The sequence below is a fragment of the Anolis sagrei genome, chromosome 2, assembly GCF_037176765.1.
Source record: "Anolis sagrei isolate rAnoSag1 chromosome 2, rAnoSag1.mat, whole genome shotgun sequence".
In the NCBI taxonomy this organism is placed as follows: domain Eukaryota; kingdom Metazoa; phylum Chordata; class Lepidosauria; order Squamata; family Dactyloidae; genus Anolis; species Anolis sagrei.
Genome location: NC_090022.1, coordinates 262,622,070 through 262,637,381, shown reverse-complemented (window position 1 = coordinate 262,637,381; position 15,312 = coordinate 262,622,070). Strand labels below are relative to the sequence as shown.

General features: G+C 44.2%; 1 protein-coding gene across 1 annotated transcript; it reads right to left on the bottom strand.

The window, feature by feature from the left end:
- Positions 1–12,326: 12,326 nt before the first annotated feature.
- TMEM174 (transmembrane protein 174) lies at positions 12,327–15,030 on the bottom strand. Its single transcript, XM_060760813.2, has 2 exons — positions 14,423–15,030; positions 12,327–12,492 (listed from the first exon to the last, which is right to left on the bottom strand). The coding sequence occupies exons 1-2, from the start codon at positions 15,028–15,030 to the stop codon at positions 12,390–12,392; spliced, it is 711 nt and encodes a 236-aa protein (XP_060616796.2). The 3' UTR covers positions 12,327–12,389.
- Positions 15,031–15,312: the final 282 nt, after the last annotated feature.

The following is a 15,312-nucleotide window of genomic DNA, read 5'->3' as shown; positions in this document are numbered from 1 at the left end:
TCTGTGGAAGAAAGAACTCTTATGTGTTGGAGGCAGGTATGAATGTTGTAATTAATCATCTTGAATTGCATTGAAAAGCCTTGCATCTTCAAGGCCTGACTGATTCCTGCATGGGGGAATCCTTTGTTGGAAGCTGTTAGCTGGCCCTGATTGTTTCATGTCTGGAATTCCCCTGTTTTCAGAGTGTTGTTCTTTATTTACTGTCTTAATTTTAGATTTTTTAAAATACTGATAGCCAGATTTTATTCATTTTCATGGTTTCCTCCTTTCTGTTGTAATTGTCCACATGCTTGTAGTCTGACATGGTGGTTGTTAGAGTGGTTCTCAGATAATATGCTGTGTCCAGGTTGGTTCATCAGGTGCTCTGCTATGGCTGACTTCTCTGGTTGAAATAGTCTGCAGTGCCTTTCATGTTCCTTGATGCGTGTTTGGGCAATGCTGCGTTTGGTGGTCCCTATGTAGCCTGGTCCACAGCTGCATGGTATACGGTAGATGTATATCAAACATTTCAAAGCTCCCTGCTTGAGTGGTGATGGCATGATAGCCAGCATAGATGAAACTCTCTGTCCCTTCTGGCAGTAGCTATTGCAAATTTACTAAAATGACAATAAAAAAGTTGACTTCTGCTAATGGGTCTTTGTTGATGTCAATTAGTGTAAAAGTGCTATTTGGTGAACTGCTGCCACTGAAGCTTCCAGGAGAGAAAATTTGCCCTTCTTTTGGCCAGGAAATAATAGTCTAGGGGAAATCTAGGTACGCTGAGGGCACTCCAAGGCCTAGGGACCAGACTTTGCCCACCCCATTGAGACAGAGGGACTCTTTTTGTCCTCAGCCTCTATAGCATGGGAAGGCAGGAAAGGTGGCTCTTTACCTTTTTCTGTTCACCTTTCATCTACTGTTTATTTTCCTTATTATTTCCCACAAAATACAAGCAACTGAAGATGCCCCTGCTAGAAGAACCTGGATCCTTTCCCAAACAAGGAATACAAGCCCCATCTTCTTCCTGGTGCATATGCTGTGCATCCCTTTCAGCTTCCTTCATCCTTTCCCATCCTCCATTTAGCCTGGTTGACTGCATTCTAGCTCTCTCTCTTTTACCTGCTTCCACCTGGCTGCTGCAGAGCCACTAGCAAATACAACCTGGTGCAGCAGATGTGCAACAAGGCAGAGGAGAAAGGGAGAGACTGTTCCTCTCATGGCACTGAGGGAGGGGGGTAGCTGCCTCGAGCAGAAGATTTGGAGTATCACCACTAAAAAACATATTGGCAGTTGCTGTTGTTATTTCAATGTATGGTGACTATGAATGCAAGATCTCTGAGAGCACTCACCATCAACTAACTGCATTGCTCAGGTCTTTCAAGGTCAATTGTTAACAATCTATCTGTAGTACAATCTGCCTTTCCCCCTCTACTGCCTTCCTCTTTGCTGAGGCTCCTTCCACACAGCTGAATAAAACCCCACATTTTCTGCTTTGAGCTGGAATATATGGCAGTGTGGACTCAGATAACCCAGTTCTAAGCAGATATTGTGGGATTTTCAGCCTTGATATTCTGGTTTTATGGCTATGTGGAAGAGCCCTGAATATCATCACCTTTTCCCAATGCCACAGCCACAGTTTAGTTAGCTTCCTTCTAATAAAAGCAAGGAAACGATGGGCCCTTCCACACAGGAATATATGGCAGTGTGGACTCCGAAAAGGGCTGTGAGGAAGGGCCCTGAGTCCACACTCAGATAATGTGGGGTTTTCTGCCTTGATATTCTGGGATATAGGGCTGTGTGGAAAAAGCCCCCCAAAAGTGGGTTTGTCAGTTTCAGAATCACTAGTAGCCACCTGCTATTCCAGAGTTTCAACCTAGGAGTCAGGACCCTGGGGGTTCACGAGGGGGATTTCAGAGGGGTCGCCAAAGACCATCAGAGACACATATTTTTGATGGTCTTAGGAACCTCTTTGGCAGAGAAGGCTGAAGATAGAGATTCACCTGTTCTCTTCCTTTTTGGTAACAGTCATGAATCCTCCTACCAAAGGCCTCCTCCTGCTGTGATTGTAGGGGTCGCCAAAGACCACCAGAAAACAGTGTTTTCTGTTGGTTATGTGGGTTTTGTGTGGGAAGTTTGGCACAATTCCATCCTTAGTGGGGTTCAGACTGCTCTTTGATTGTAGGTGAACTATAAATCCCAGTAACAACGACTCCTAAATGTCAAGGTCTATTTTCCCCAAACTCCACCAATGTTCATATTTGGGCAAATTGAGTATTCGTGCCAAGTTTGGTCCAGATCTATCTTTGTTTAAGTCCACAGTGCTCTCTGAATGTAGGTGAACTACAACCCCCAAACTCAAGGTCAATGCCCACCAAACCCTTCCAGGATTTTCTGTGGGTCTTGGGAGTTCTTTGTGCCAAGTTTGGTTCAATACCTTCGTTGGTGGAGTTCAGAATCCCCTTTGATTGTAGGTTAACTATAAATCCCAGCAACTACAACTCCCAAATGACAAAATCAATCCCCCCCCAACCTCATCAATATTCAAATTTGGGTGTATCGGGTATTGTGCCAAATGACTGACAATATATTCTGCATATCAGATATTTGCATTACGATTCATAACAGTAGCAAAATTACAGTTCTGAAGTAGCAACGAAAAAAATTATGGTTGGGGGTCACCACAACATGAGGAATTGTACTAAGGGGCCGGCATTAGGAAGGGTGAGAACCACTGCTCTTCAGTCCCCCATCTCCAGAGCCCCGGGTGCTGTCTCCCCGCCTTGCCTTGCGAGCTGCCCCGATTTCCATGACAATAAAAGCCGGAGGGAGATTGGAGCAAAGGGGGGGGGGCGCTTAGGAGGCCCTCGGCCAAGGGCCCCGATCCCAGCAGGAGGGCCGGGCGTGCGGGCGGGACGGGCGGGAGGCGTGTGCGTGCGAAGGGGCCGCGTCCCTTCCCAGCCTCTCCCTTGGCCTTGGCCTTCTTGGCCTTCTTGCCCTTGGCCTTGGCCTCGTCGGAGGGGGCCCGGGGGGCGGCCTGTGGGAAAGAGAGCACGCCAAGTGGGGAAGGGAAGGGATGGGAGGGGGGCAGGCAGGCCGGCCGGGGAAACCATAGAAGGAAGACTGCGCTCTCCCGGTGCGTCTACACCAGGCCTGGGCAAACTTGGGCCCTCCCTCCAGGTGTTTTGGAACAACTCCCACCATTCCTAACAGCCTCAGGCCCCTTCCTTTCCCCCCTCAGCCGCTTAAGCGGCTGAGGAGGAAAAGGAAAGGCCTGAGGCTATTAGGAATGGTGGGGATTGAAGTCCAAAACACCCGAAGGGCCCAAGTTTGCCCAGGCCTGCTCTAGCCACTGCCCTAACATGCCTTTCTGGAGCTTTCTGAGATCAATATTCACCAGCCATCACTGACTAGTCAAGGCCAGGCATCCTCAAACTGCGCCCTCCAACAGTTTGGGTCTCCAACTCCCAGAAGCCCTAACAAGCTTGTTCAATTGTCAGGAATTCTGGGAGTGGAAGGGCCAAACAGCTGGAGGGCCGCAGTTTGAGGATGTCTGGTCAATAGGATCCTACTACTATGCATGGAAGCATATTTTGTAGACATCTGTTTCAAGCAGCAAGGTCAATTTATACTAATGAAAATAGATGTCTTTGTCTAGCCATTGTTCACATCCTGCGATGGCAGGTATGGGCAAACCTTATCCTGGGGGTCGGATGCGGCCCTTTGGGCACTTTTCTCAGGCCTTCCTCTCTCACACTATCCTATCCTTCCTTTCTTCTCTCTTTCTTTCTTTCCTTCCTTCCTTCCTTCCCTCCCTCCCTCCCTCCCTCCCTCCCTCCTTTTCCTTCGTCCTTCCTTCTCTCTTCCTTCCCTCCTTCCCTCCCTTCCTTTCCTCTTTCTCCTTTCATCCTTCCCTCCTACCCTTTCGTCCTTCCCCTTTTCCTCCCTCCCTCTTTTTCTCCCTCTTTCAGGAAAGACCCTGAGGCTGTGAGGAATGGTGGGAGTTGTAGTCCAAAACACCTGGAGCACCCAAGTTTGCCCAGGCCTGCTATATACCCAGCAACCTCGTCGGTTTGCCTTGCGTCTGGGAATGCTTCAAAAGCGAAACCCTTAAAGAGAAACTGAATGCAGGGTGACTGTTTCCTTGTGGGCAAATGCACATCAGATGGGGACCGTGAAATCCATCAAAACAACTGGTTGGAATTACACTCCGGAGCAGTAATTCGTGTACACAAGCCTTGCAAGAGAGAAAAAGCCACATCCGACTTGAGGCGCATTGAGGGGGAGGCGGAGGTAGCCAGGATTAAGGCAATCCGGATTAAGGCTGCATCTACACCGTGGAATGAAGGCAGTTTGACGCCACTTCAACCGCCAAGGCTGATGGGGCTCTGGGGTCTGAGGCATCGGGCTTGGGAAATTGCTTGGGAAATTGCAACTTCGAGAGCATTGAGCCGCTGGAGTTAATGTAGTGTCAAATTACATTCATTCTGCAGTGTAGATGCAGCCTAAGGCTCGCTTGGATCGCTTCCATTTGGCCCCTCTCTGGTGCCAACCTCAGGGCCCTTCCACACAGCCATATAACCCAGAATATCAAGGCAGAAAATCCCACAATGTCTGTTTTGAACTGGGTTATCTGAGTCCACACTGCCATAGATTCCACTTCAAAGCAGATACTGCTGAATGTATTGTCTAAGGCAGGGGTCCTCAAACTTTTTAAACAGAGGGCCAGGTCATAGTCCCTCAAACTGTTGGAGAGCCGGATTATAATTTGAAAAAAACATGGATTAATTCCTATGCACACTGCACATGCCTTATTTGTAGTGCAAAAGACACTTAAAAACAATACAATAATTAAAATGAAGAACAATTTTAACAAATATAAACTTATTAGTATTTCAATAGGAAGTGTGGGCCTGCTTTTGGCTGATTAGATATGAACATAGAGACCATCTGAAAACTCCATGACCAACAGAAAATACTGTGTTTTCTGATGGTCTTTGGAGACCCCTCTGACACCCCCTCACAAGCCCCCCCCCCCCAGGCCCCGACCCCCAGGTTGAGAAATACTGCCTTAAGGCCATCCAGTCCAACTCCCTTCTCTAGGGCAAGAAAACATAATCAAAGCCCTCCTAATAAAGAGCCATCCAGCCAGGCCCGTAGCCAGGATTTCGTTTGGGGGGGGGGGGGCTGAATTTTTTTCAGGGGGGGTTTCGGGGGGGGGGGGCTGAGTCTGAGTGAAAGAGGGTCTAGCCTAGCAAACCTTTTGTATCATTACCCCAATACCCCCATGCATATGGGTTATCTTGAGTATGGTGATCAGATCATGATATGAATAAACATAACAGTTTAAATAATGCACCAGTAAGGCCTTTTCGCGAACCACCATGAAAATTTCGGGGGGGGGGGGGCTGAAGCCCCCCGAGCCCCCCCCCCCGCTACATGCCTGCATCCAGCCATAGATATATATAGAGAGATATGATTCACACACACACATATGTATATGAAAGATATAGTATCATAGATTTGAAAGGGACTCCTAAAGAAGGACAATTATATGTTGCATGTTCCAGAGTAGGCAAACCAGACAATCCCTGCATCAACACTGACAAAGAAACAACAACAAATACTGTTTACCCACAAGCATAAAGACATTACATATATTAGAAACCAACACTTTCTCATTACTTTATTTTCCAAATCACTAGACTGGGCCAGAGCAACGCATGGCAGGGGACGGCTAGTAATGCGTAAAATATATAAAATAATATATAAATATTAAAATTAATATGGTGTCCCTACTTCGTGGATTTTCACTTATCGCGGGTGGTCCTGGAACTGAACCCCCGCAATAAGTGAGGGAACACTGTAAAACTGATTGGAGGACCTTGGCCCCTTCCTCTCCCTCGGCCTGAACTTCCTCACAGGGTTGTAAGCATGTAATGAGGAGAAAGAGAATCCGTGAGAGGAAAGACAGAGATATAAATAAACATTTAAAACCATGGCAAATGTACAATATTTGTTGGAAATGGCAACCTTCCAAGCCTTGTTAACGTATATATAATTGTTAGCCTGCATTCTATGTGTATGTCGATTTGCCAGTTTGACTGTACCTCTTTGATGTGGGAGGAGTTATAGATGTGATTGTACTGAGCATGTGCAAACTCAGGACTCCATTTTGTTCAGTTTGCTTTTGGACTTTAATGATTTAGATCTGTGTTCATGGACTTCAGTGTTATAAGTCTGCTTACCACTTCATGTATATGCTCATGGACTTGAGTGAGTATAGATAATATGCTTAAAGACTATGTGCCTGTATGATGAATATGAACTGACAAGTTTGTTAGTAAACAAGATATGTTATTTTCCAAAGGGAGTGTATATATTTTTGAGCAACAACAATAGGTAAAGGTTTTCCCCTGACATTAAGGCTAGTTGAGTCCGACTCTGGAAGTTGGTGCTCATCTCCATTTTTAAGCCAAAGAGCCAGTGTTGTCCATAGAAACCTCCAAGGTCATGTGGCCGGTATGACTGCATGGAGCGCCGTTACCTTCCCGCTGGAGTGGTACCTATTGGTCTACTCACATTTGTATGTTTTCAAACTGCTAGGTTGGCAGAAGCTGGGCCTGACAGCAGAAGCTCACACCGCTCCCCAGATTCAAATCTGCAACCTTTCGGTCAACAAGCTCAGCAGCTCAGCAGTTCAACAGCAATCACAACTGCAAATTCTACTTCAAACAACCATCCTTTGCTAACCAGATACATTTTTGTAGTGGCTTGTCTTTATCCTTGGCCGTTTAAAGACATGGTTCCTCAGTTTAACAGGTGAGCTACCTGTGAGCTATTACATTAATGTTTTATGAATATCATTTGTCTTAAAGTTTGACTTCTAGCAAGGTCATACCATTCTTTTGGCTAGGGGTTTTCAGGTGGTCTCTATGTTCATAAAGATTTCTCATTTGCCAAATGGACGTGACATCATTTTTACCTGTATAATAAGGTTATGGTGCACTGAAATTTCCAATAGATTATGGACTTTCCAATAATATTTTCTTTGGTTGGTATTCTAACGCTGCAGTGGGATGTATATTGAATTGAGAAGTAAACCCCACTGGCTTTAATGGGAGTCACTTTGGAGCAGGCATCTGCAAGAGTCTGCTGCATCTATCTATCTATCTATCTATCTATCTATCTATTGAATGAATAAATAAATAAATAAATATAAGCTAGATTACAAGTGTGATTTCTTAGAGATTTAGAGGTATGACTAACAAAACGTTGCCAGAACAAATCCACCAATCATAGGCATTGTGTTGTCAGGGGCTTCCATGGGTTGCTGTGTCTTTTCCGGGCTGTATGGCCATGCTCCAGAAGCATTCTCTCCTGACCTTTCACCCACATCTATGGCAGGCATCCTCAGAGGTTGTGAGGTCTGTTGGAAACTTGGCAAGTGGGGTTTATATATCTGTGAAATGTCCAGGGTGGGAGAAAGAACTCTTGTCTGCTTGAGGCAAATGTGAATGTTGCAATTAGCAGACTTAATTAGCATTGAATGGCCTTGCAGCTTCAAATTCTTGCTGTTTCCTGCCTGGGTGAATCATTAGTCTACATTCTTTGTCTATAAGCAAAAGCTCCCAAGCAAAATAGGGTCAGCTCTGGTTAGTTGGCTTACATTTTAGAGGAAGTAATGGGCAAAACCACCCATTAGTCTTCTTTGCCTAAGAACACTCTAGGAAATTCATGGGGTCGCCTATGTCAACAGGTGACATGAAGCTACATGTGTGCACACACAGTGAGATCAATATTTGTCAATATCTATTCACATGCCAAGATGGGCAGGTAGGCAGGAAGCTGTTTCCACAAATGCTATGAAGAGGAATGCAGTTCCTTTTGTCTCCTATTAAAACATACTCTAGACATCCAGGATATCTATATGTGGGCTTCATTGAGTTAGTAAGCAGCTGAGGGGAAACATACTCTAGACATCCAGGATATCTATATGTGGGCTTCATTGAGTTAGTAAGCAGCTGAAGGGGCCTGAGGCTGTTAGGAATTGAGGGAGTTGAAGTCCAAAACACCTGGCAGGTCGAAGTTTGCCCATGCCTGAGCCTAAAGGATTGAGAATTATTATTATTATTATTTGAAACACAACAAGATGAGTCCACAGCAGACACTCTGTTGGCTGTTGAACTGGATCACACATCGGACACTTCCCAAGTGTCTAGGACTGTGTGATGTATCGGCAAATAATGCGTGCAGATCCCAGTAAGGTGGCCTTTTGCAGCTGGCAGATGGTAATTTTGTCAGTGCTGATTGTGTTCAAGTGTGGGCCAAGGTCTTTAGGCACTGCACCCAGAGTGCCAATCCCCACTGGGACCACCTTTACTGGCTTGTTGTTGTTGTTGTTGCTGCTGTTGTTATTATTATTATTATGTTTATTATTATGTTTATTATTATGTTTATTTTTGAGACCAGTCTGAATCCCCGTACAACCATAGTAACTTGGTAAACATGGGCAAATCACACTCTATCAGCCTTAGAGGAAGACAAGGTCAACTCCCTTCTGAATAAACCTTTCCAAGAAAACCCTGCAATAAGGTTGCCATTGATAAGACTCAACTTGAAGGCACATAACACCAGCAATTAATAATTCCACCCCTCTCTTATCTCCCAACATGCTCCGAATTTTCCTGATTTCCTCATGATAGGTCTGGCCTGTAAAAATAAAATCTTGAGTTCCCTATGTGACTGACACACCCACATGTTTATTGCAGTCTTGCCGAGATCACCAGCTCCTGTATAGGAGAGAAGTGGGTGCAAAGGAGATCTCCAGTTTTCCTTCTGTGGGGCCAAGCGTGACTGCAAACAGCAACAGGCTCTGCTCTGCAAATACAAGAAAACACTGTTGTAATCTTCCAACTTCCCGAGAGCATTAGAAGCAAGTAGAAGCCATATGTGACCCGTCATGCTGGTGATCTATTGTTTGTCTAATCATTAACTTCAGCTGCCATATAAGAATTTGTAATGCACAGTAAATCATTTCACAGGAATGATTCAATGTACTACTGACTAATGTAAAACAGCCCAGTTTCCACAGTCTGTGCTTCTGCCAAATATTGTTAAAAGGATGGATGATGGGGAGGGCTAGCGGGGAGGAAAAGGAAAAAGAGGATTTGTGTTCTACCATGACATAAATTATAGGAGCCGTAAATCTCAGCGGTGGCTTGCAAATTATTGGATTTAAAGTATGGGAAGATGGGATTATTAACTACTGCGGCATTTCTTGGGACTCTTGTGTCTTTTAAGGAGGGCTTTGCTGAAGGGTTTCTGGCTGCTTTTTAAACATTCTGCAGTAGGATATTCTTGGTGTCAGCCTGGGAGACAATGATTATTGAGCAAGGAGCTTTGTCTTGAAACGCCAGTCAAAACCTTAGAGAAAGCAGGAGAAGATTTCACTGTCAGGCTGCCAGGTATTTTCCTGCACTGACATGGAAACTCATTTTAATAAAATGATGCTTTTCTCTTTAAATCAGATTCAATGCAACTTTGATGAAGTTGATGAACTTCAGCCCAAACAAAATTGAAAATAAATGTGCTGATGGAATGCGGAGATGAGAAAGCTGTGCATGACTGTTGGGTTTATTTAGGATATTAAATATTACAGTAGATGCACAAACAGAATAAAGCAAGGATGGAAAAGGCAGTCCTAGTTCTTACAGGGAAGTGCCTGATTTCTCTCTCTTTTTTGGAAACACTACCTTCCAATCTTTCATGATGCAAGGAGACACACTATACAGTAGACACTCTACTTTTGTGGGTGCTTATTTCGTGTCAAAACCATTGCATAAATAAGTATAAAACTGATAAAATAGAGGGAACACAAGCAGTTAAATATTTTTTGACCAAAAATGGGCAACAGCAACCGCATTGTCTGTAGCTTTAAACAATTCTTCCTCTGTGCATGAGGCAGTTCATTGTGGACAAGCATACATATGCGGAGTTGTTTGTTCTGCTCCAACTAAAAGCATTGCTTTTAAAACATTTTTTGTGGATGTTAAGGGTGAAAAACACCACAAAAATGGAAAAACTGCAAATAAAAAAGTTTTGGACTTTGTTTTTTTTTTTACTTGAGGGGTCCTTTAAGGCAACTCTTTGGTTAACTTCTATTAGAAGTGATCACATAGTCACACTGGAGAATCTAGAGCAGGCATGGGTAAAAACTTCAGCCCTTCAAGTGTTTTGGACTTCAATTCCCACAATTCCTAACAGCCGGTAGGTGGTGGGTGGTGGTGGTTGTTTTTGTGTGCCTCCATGTAGTTTCCGAATTGCAGCAACCCTTAGGCCAGTGGTTCTCAACCTGTGGGTCTACAGATGTTTTGGCCTTCAACTCCCAGAAATTCTAACAGCTGGCTGGGATTTCTGGAAGTTGTTGGCCAAAACACCTGAGGACCCACAGGTTGAGAACCACTGCCTTAGGCAATGGGATATTCTTGGCAGGATTTCTTCAGAGGAGTTTTCCCTTTGCCTTCCTCCAAGGCTGAGAGAGGGTGACTTGTTTCCATCTCAGCAACGGCCCTATTAGGGTACCGGGGCCACTCAATTCCAGGGCCAAATAAAGGACCATAAGAAAGGTCTGGGCCGGAAGAAAAGGTGCCCTCAGATGACAGGGAACGGGGAATGAATGGGGCACAAGCCCAAGTCCTAACTGTTGAACCAAGAGCCTGAGACTTGAGACTAGTCATTATCAAAGGCCTGATGAAACCACCCAGTCTTCAAGTTCTTATGGAAGGAGGTGAGGGATGGGGCAGTCTTATCTCCTTGGGAAGGGCATCCAGAGGCAGGGGGCCACCAACGAGAAGGCCCTCTCCCTCGTCCTCACCAACTGGGCTTGAGACGGAGGTGGGAATGAGAGGAAGGCCTCCCCAGTGGATCTTAGTATCCGTGCCGGTTCACAGAGGGAGATGCAATCGCGGAGATAGGCAAGGTCTGAACCGTTTAGGGCTTTATAGGTCATCACCTGCACCTTGAATTTGGCTCGGCAACTTATCGGCAGCCAGTGGAGCTGTTTCAGTAGGGCCGTTGTATGCTCCCTATAGTTAGCTCTGGTTAGAAGCCTGGCTGCCGCCCGTTGTAATAGTTGGAATTTCCGGGCCGTCTTCAAGGGCAGCCCCACATAGAGTGTGTTGCATTAGCCCTCACAAGACTGCCATTGCTATGAAGGACATCTGTAGCTTGGGAACAAAGTAAGTAAGGATTCTCTATCAGAAGAACTCTCCCACAAAGCCTTATTCTTGAGCATGAGTAGAAGAAGCAAGTTTGCAGATCACAGCTCATTGGTTTCAACAGGGACCTCCCAGAAATCACCAGCCAATATGGTAACTGGGAGCATCTGTGGCGTATATTCCAAAAAAAGAGGAAAATTTCCAAGCACTGCTGCTAACCAATCCCCTGAAAACTGTTACTCTACATGTGATCTTGAGGAAACTATAAGTCTAAAAAGAGCCACCAATATGTTGTTCCAGCTGGGGGAAAAGGACAGCCAGCAGACAGTATAAAAATAGTGAAAAGACAGGAATGAAAGCAAGGTGGCACTTTAAGACAAAAGCCAGGTGCAGCATAGAAGAAATGCATAACTGGGAGGAATGTAGTTCCTTCGCATTAGAGAGTTCCACTGCTGACCGGCTCTCAAAGTCAGGAAGTTCTTCCTCATGTTCAGATGAAATCTCCTCTCTTGTAGTTTAAAGCCATTGTTCCACGTCCTAGTCTCCAAGGAAGCAGAAAACAAGCTTGCTCCCTCCTCCCTCATGCGCATTCAAAGATTCAAAAAGTAAATCAGCACAGAGATTTAACTTTTTAGATAGATTAATGCAGTACATGTAAGATAAAATTTGACTTATGAAACATATTTTTAGGTTCTTGTGGGTTTTTTCGGGCTATAGGGCCATGTTCTAGAGGCATTTCTCCTGACGTTTCGCCTGCAAAACGTCAGGAGAAATGCCTCTAGAACATGGCCCTATAGCCCGAAAAAACCCACAAGAACCTAGTGATTACAGCCATGAAAGCCTTCGACAATACATTAAACATATTTTTGTGAATATTTCTAACTACAGGGATATTTTTAAAATAAAAATAATAGTTTCTGCTGAAACACTGCACAAATGTTTTTTATAGACAGTCACTCTAGTGTCACCTCTTCTGATCCAGTGTGGTCTGCTTACATTCAAAGCCCTACAGATGCCACTGGTGGACACTACCTGTTCTCAGTAGAAAATGATAGTCAATCCACATATGCAGGTGGTACAATAATACTGTTGCTGATCTTGTTCATCAGGTGCAAACTTGTCAGTACATGTGTTTGGATTTGTTACAGAAGCAAGCTCAGTTCTTATGGAGTTATTGGGATGCTTTTGGGCTCTTCATGATGATGGTGGGAACACTTTATCATAAGGTGGAGGTGAGTAGTCGCTGCAAGGATCATCATCAAGTGTCGGTTGAGGTTCTTCACAACTACTTATTGACCTGAAAGTTGTGAAGTGGGGGAAAGAGACACATTTTATAAATAGTGTCAACAGGAAGTTGAGGGAGTGAATGTTTAAGAGCACTATTTTTAAAAAAGAATATAGAAAAACAAGATGGAATGGCCTTTACTATTCATGATGTGGGTTGCTGGAGACAGGTAAGAGACCAATGCAACGAGTCATGGGGCCCTTCCACACAGCACTATATCCCGGAATATCAAGGCAGAAAATCCCACAATATCTACTTTGAACTGGGTTATTTGAGGGCCCTTCCACACAGCCCTATATCCCAGAATATCAAGGTAGGAAACCCCACATTATCTGAGTGGGGACTCAGATAACCTAGTTCAAAGCAGATATTGTGGGATTTTCTGCCTTGATATTCTGGGATGTAGGACTGTGTGGAAGGCTCCTGAGTCCACACTCAGATAATGTGGGATTTGCTGCCTTGATATTCTGGGACATAGGGCTGTGTGGAAGGGCCCATGGTTGTATATGAAGTTTGGGGAGGTTGTTTGCTTACCTCCTCTTCCAAGCTGCAAGTGAGAAACAAGTGTGCATTTTCTATTTAATTACCTGATCAATCATCAGCAGAGATTTACAGGGTTTTGTAAGGGCCCTTCCACACAGCCCTTTATCCCAGAATATCAAGGCAGAAAATCCCACACTATCTGCTTTGAACTGAGTTATCTGAGTCTACACTCAGATAACGTGGGATTTTCTGCCTTGATATCCTGTGATAAAGGACTCTGTGATAAAGGGCCCTCAGGCTCAGAAATGTTTACCAATAAACAAATATTTTGTCCATTTAATGACAGATGCTTTTGTGATCATTGACAGATTAGCTGCATCTTCAGCTGCAATTAGGTTCCAGTTTCCAAGTGTGAAGTCCAGCGTAGACACTGAGGTCGTTTCCACACAGCCATATAACCCAGAATACCAAGGCAGAAAATCCCACAATATCTGCTTTGAACTTGGTTATCTGAGTCCAGACTGCCATATATCCCAGTTCAAAGCAGATAGTGTGGGATTTTATTAATAAACAATAAACAATGCTACTGCTGAATTCTTGAGTTGTTTCTCTCTCTGTAAGAGCCCTTTCACACAGCCATATAACCCAGAATACCAAGGCAGAGAATCCCACAAAGATCTGCTTTGACCTGAGTTATCTGAGTCCCCACTGCCATATATCCCAGCTCAGATCATGTGGGATTTTATTCAGCTGTGTGGAAGGGGCCTAAGAGATTTGATTGATCAAAGTCAGGAAAAATGCACTATCGGGAGCTCCCAGCTGCATACTGTCTTGGTACAATACATTCCCCATATGTATGGGGTCAGTATTCATGGTTTCATTTATTCACACCCAACAAAATATTCCTTTCTAGGCACTTTCTAGTCTTGAAGCACAGCTCCTTGGTATTCTTGGGCCAGAAGTCCTTCCTTTCAATACAGTCTGCTATTATCCATAGTTTTACGTATCCACCTGAAGTCTGGGAACATATTCTGGGTATGGGGGCTGTACTATATTGCATTATATAGCACAAACCTGAAAAGCTAAGGTTATACTAGGATCACATGCAATTAATCTTCTCTTTGTACTGCTATGACAAAATGAAAATAAACTCTCAGTCAGAGGTATCATAGATTTTTTGTTTAAAAAAGCTAATAAAAAGAATTATACTTAGATGAGTAAAACAATACCTAATAGGAGATTAAATTTTGCAATGGGTGCCAGTTCATTAATTAAGTGGAATGGCAATATCTATGAACCAGTTATGGCCAATGCTTCAGGCAATGATTTTATTTAAAGTTGGTAATTGGAATTTTCTCTGCACACAAAGACTTTGACTATATTTCATTAAAACATCTGTCCAGCAGTTATGAGAGGTTTTGCGATTGAAATGAAGTTCACACATAGCGTATTAACTCACCTTTCACTCCTGGAGTCCACCGTAAAAAAAGCAGAACGATTCTCATCTACAGAAAAAACAGTGTTATCCGGGGGGTTGACATTGTAATAATGAGGGCAGGGAACAGGAATTATTGGTGCAGAATGACTGACTAGTTGGCGGAAATTAGTAGAATTCATGCTGACACCTCCTTCAGTTTCATAGGAAGGAATGTACCGTACTACTCGAGCTCCACGGAAAGTTATCGGCCGGCTAATTCCAGTAAAAACAAAGGACTGTCCACTTGCCATCTGGTTGGTCTCAGGCCCTCTTTCTTCACTTTGATTCCAAGACTTGCACATGAACACTTTGAATCGGACCACAGCAATCAGGAAAAAAGAGACCCCTACCACAAGCAGAACAGGCCCAAGCAATTGTGTCCAAGCAAAGCGGAGGACACCTTCATGTTTCACCCATCCCATCACTGTAAACGTAACTCCGACGGCCCCCAAAAAGAAGCCAGAGAAAAGGAAAGTGGTGCCAGCTTTGGCCTCATCAGACACTGGGATTTCAGAGCTGTTTGGCTGGCAAGGAGTGATGGAAAACACACTGACAGAGAAATCTTCTACAGTGTTGCTGCTCTGTTCCATTTCAAGGAGGAGAAGTTCTGTAATTCCTCGAAAAAAAGGATGTGCTTGGAAGATCATGTCAAGCTGAAAGTTCACAATAGGTAAACAAGAACTTTGTCCATACTTCAGTTGAGCAATTATAGACTCCTGACTTTGCCGTCCTATAGGATTCCCCGGTTAGGTGATAATATGCATTACTCCAGGTTTGTCTCATCCCTCCCCACTACTTCCACAGATTAAGCTGATCCTATGTATATTTATTCAGAAGATAGTCCTCCTGTATCTAACAGAGTGTGTGTGTGC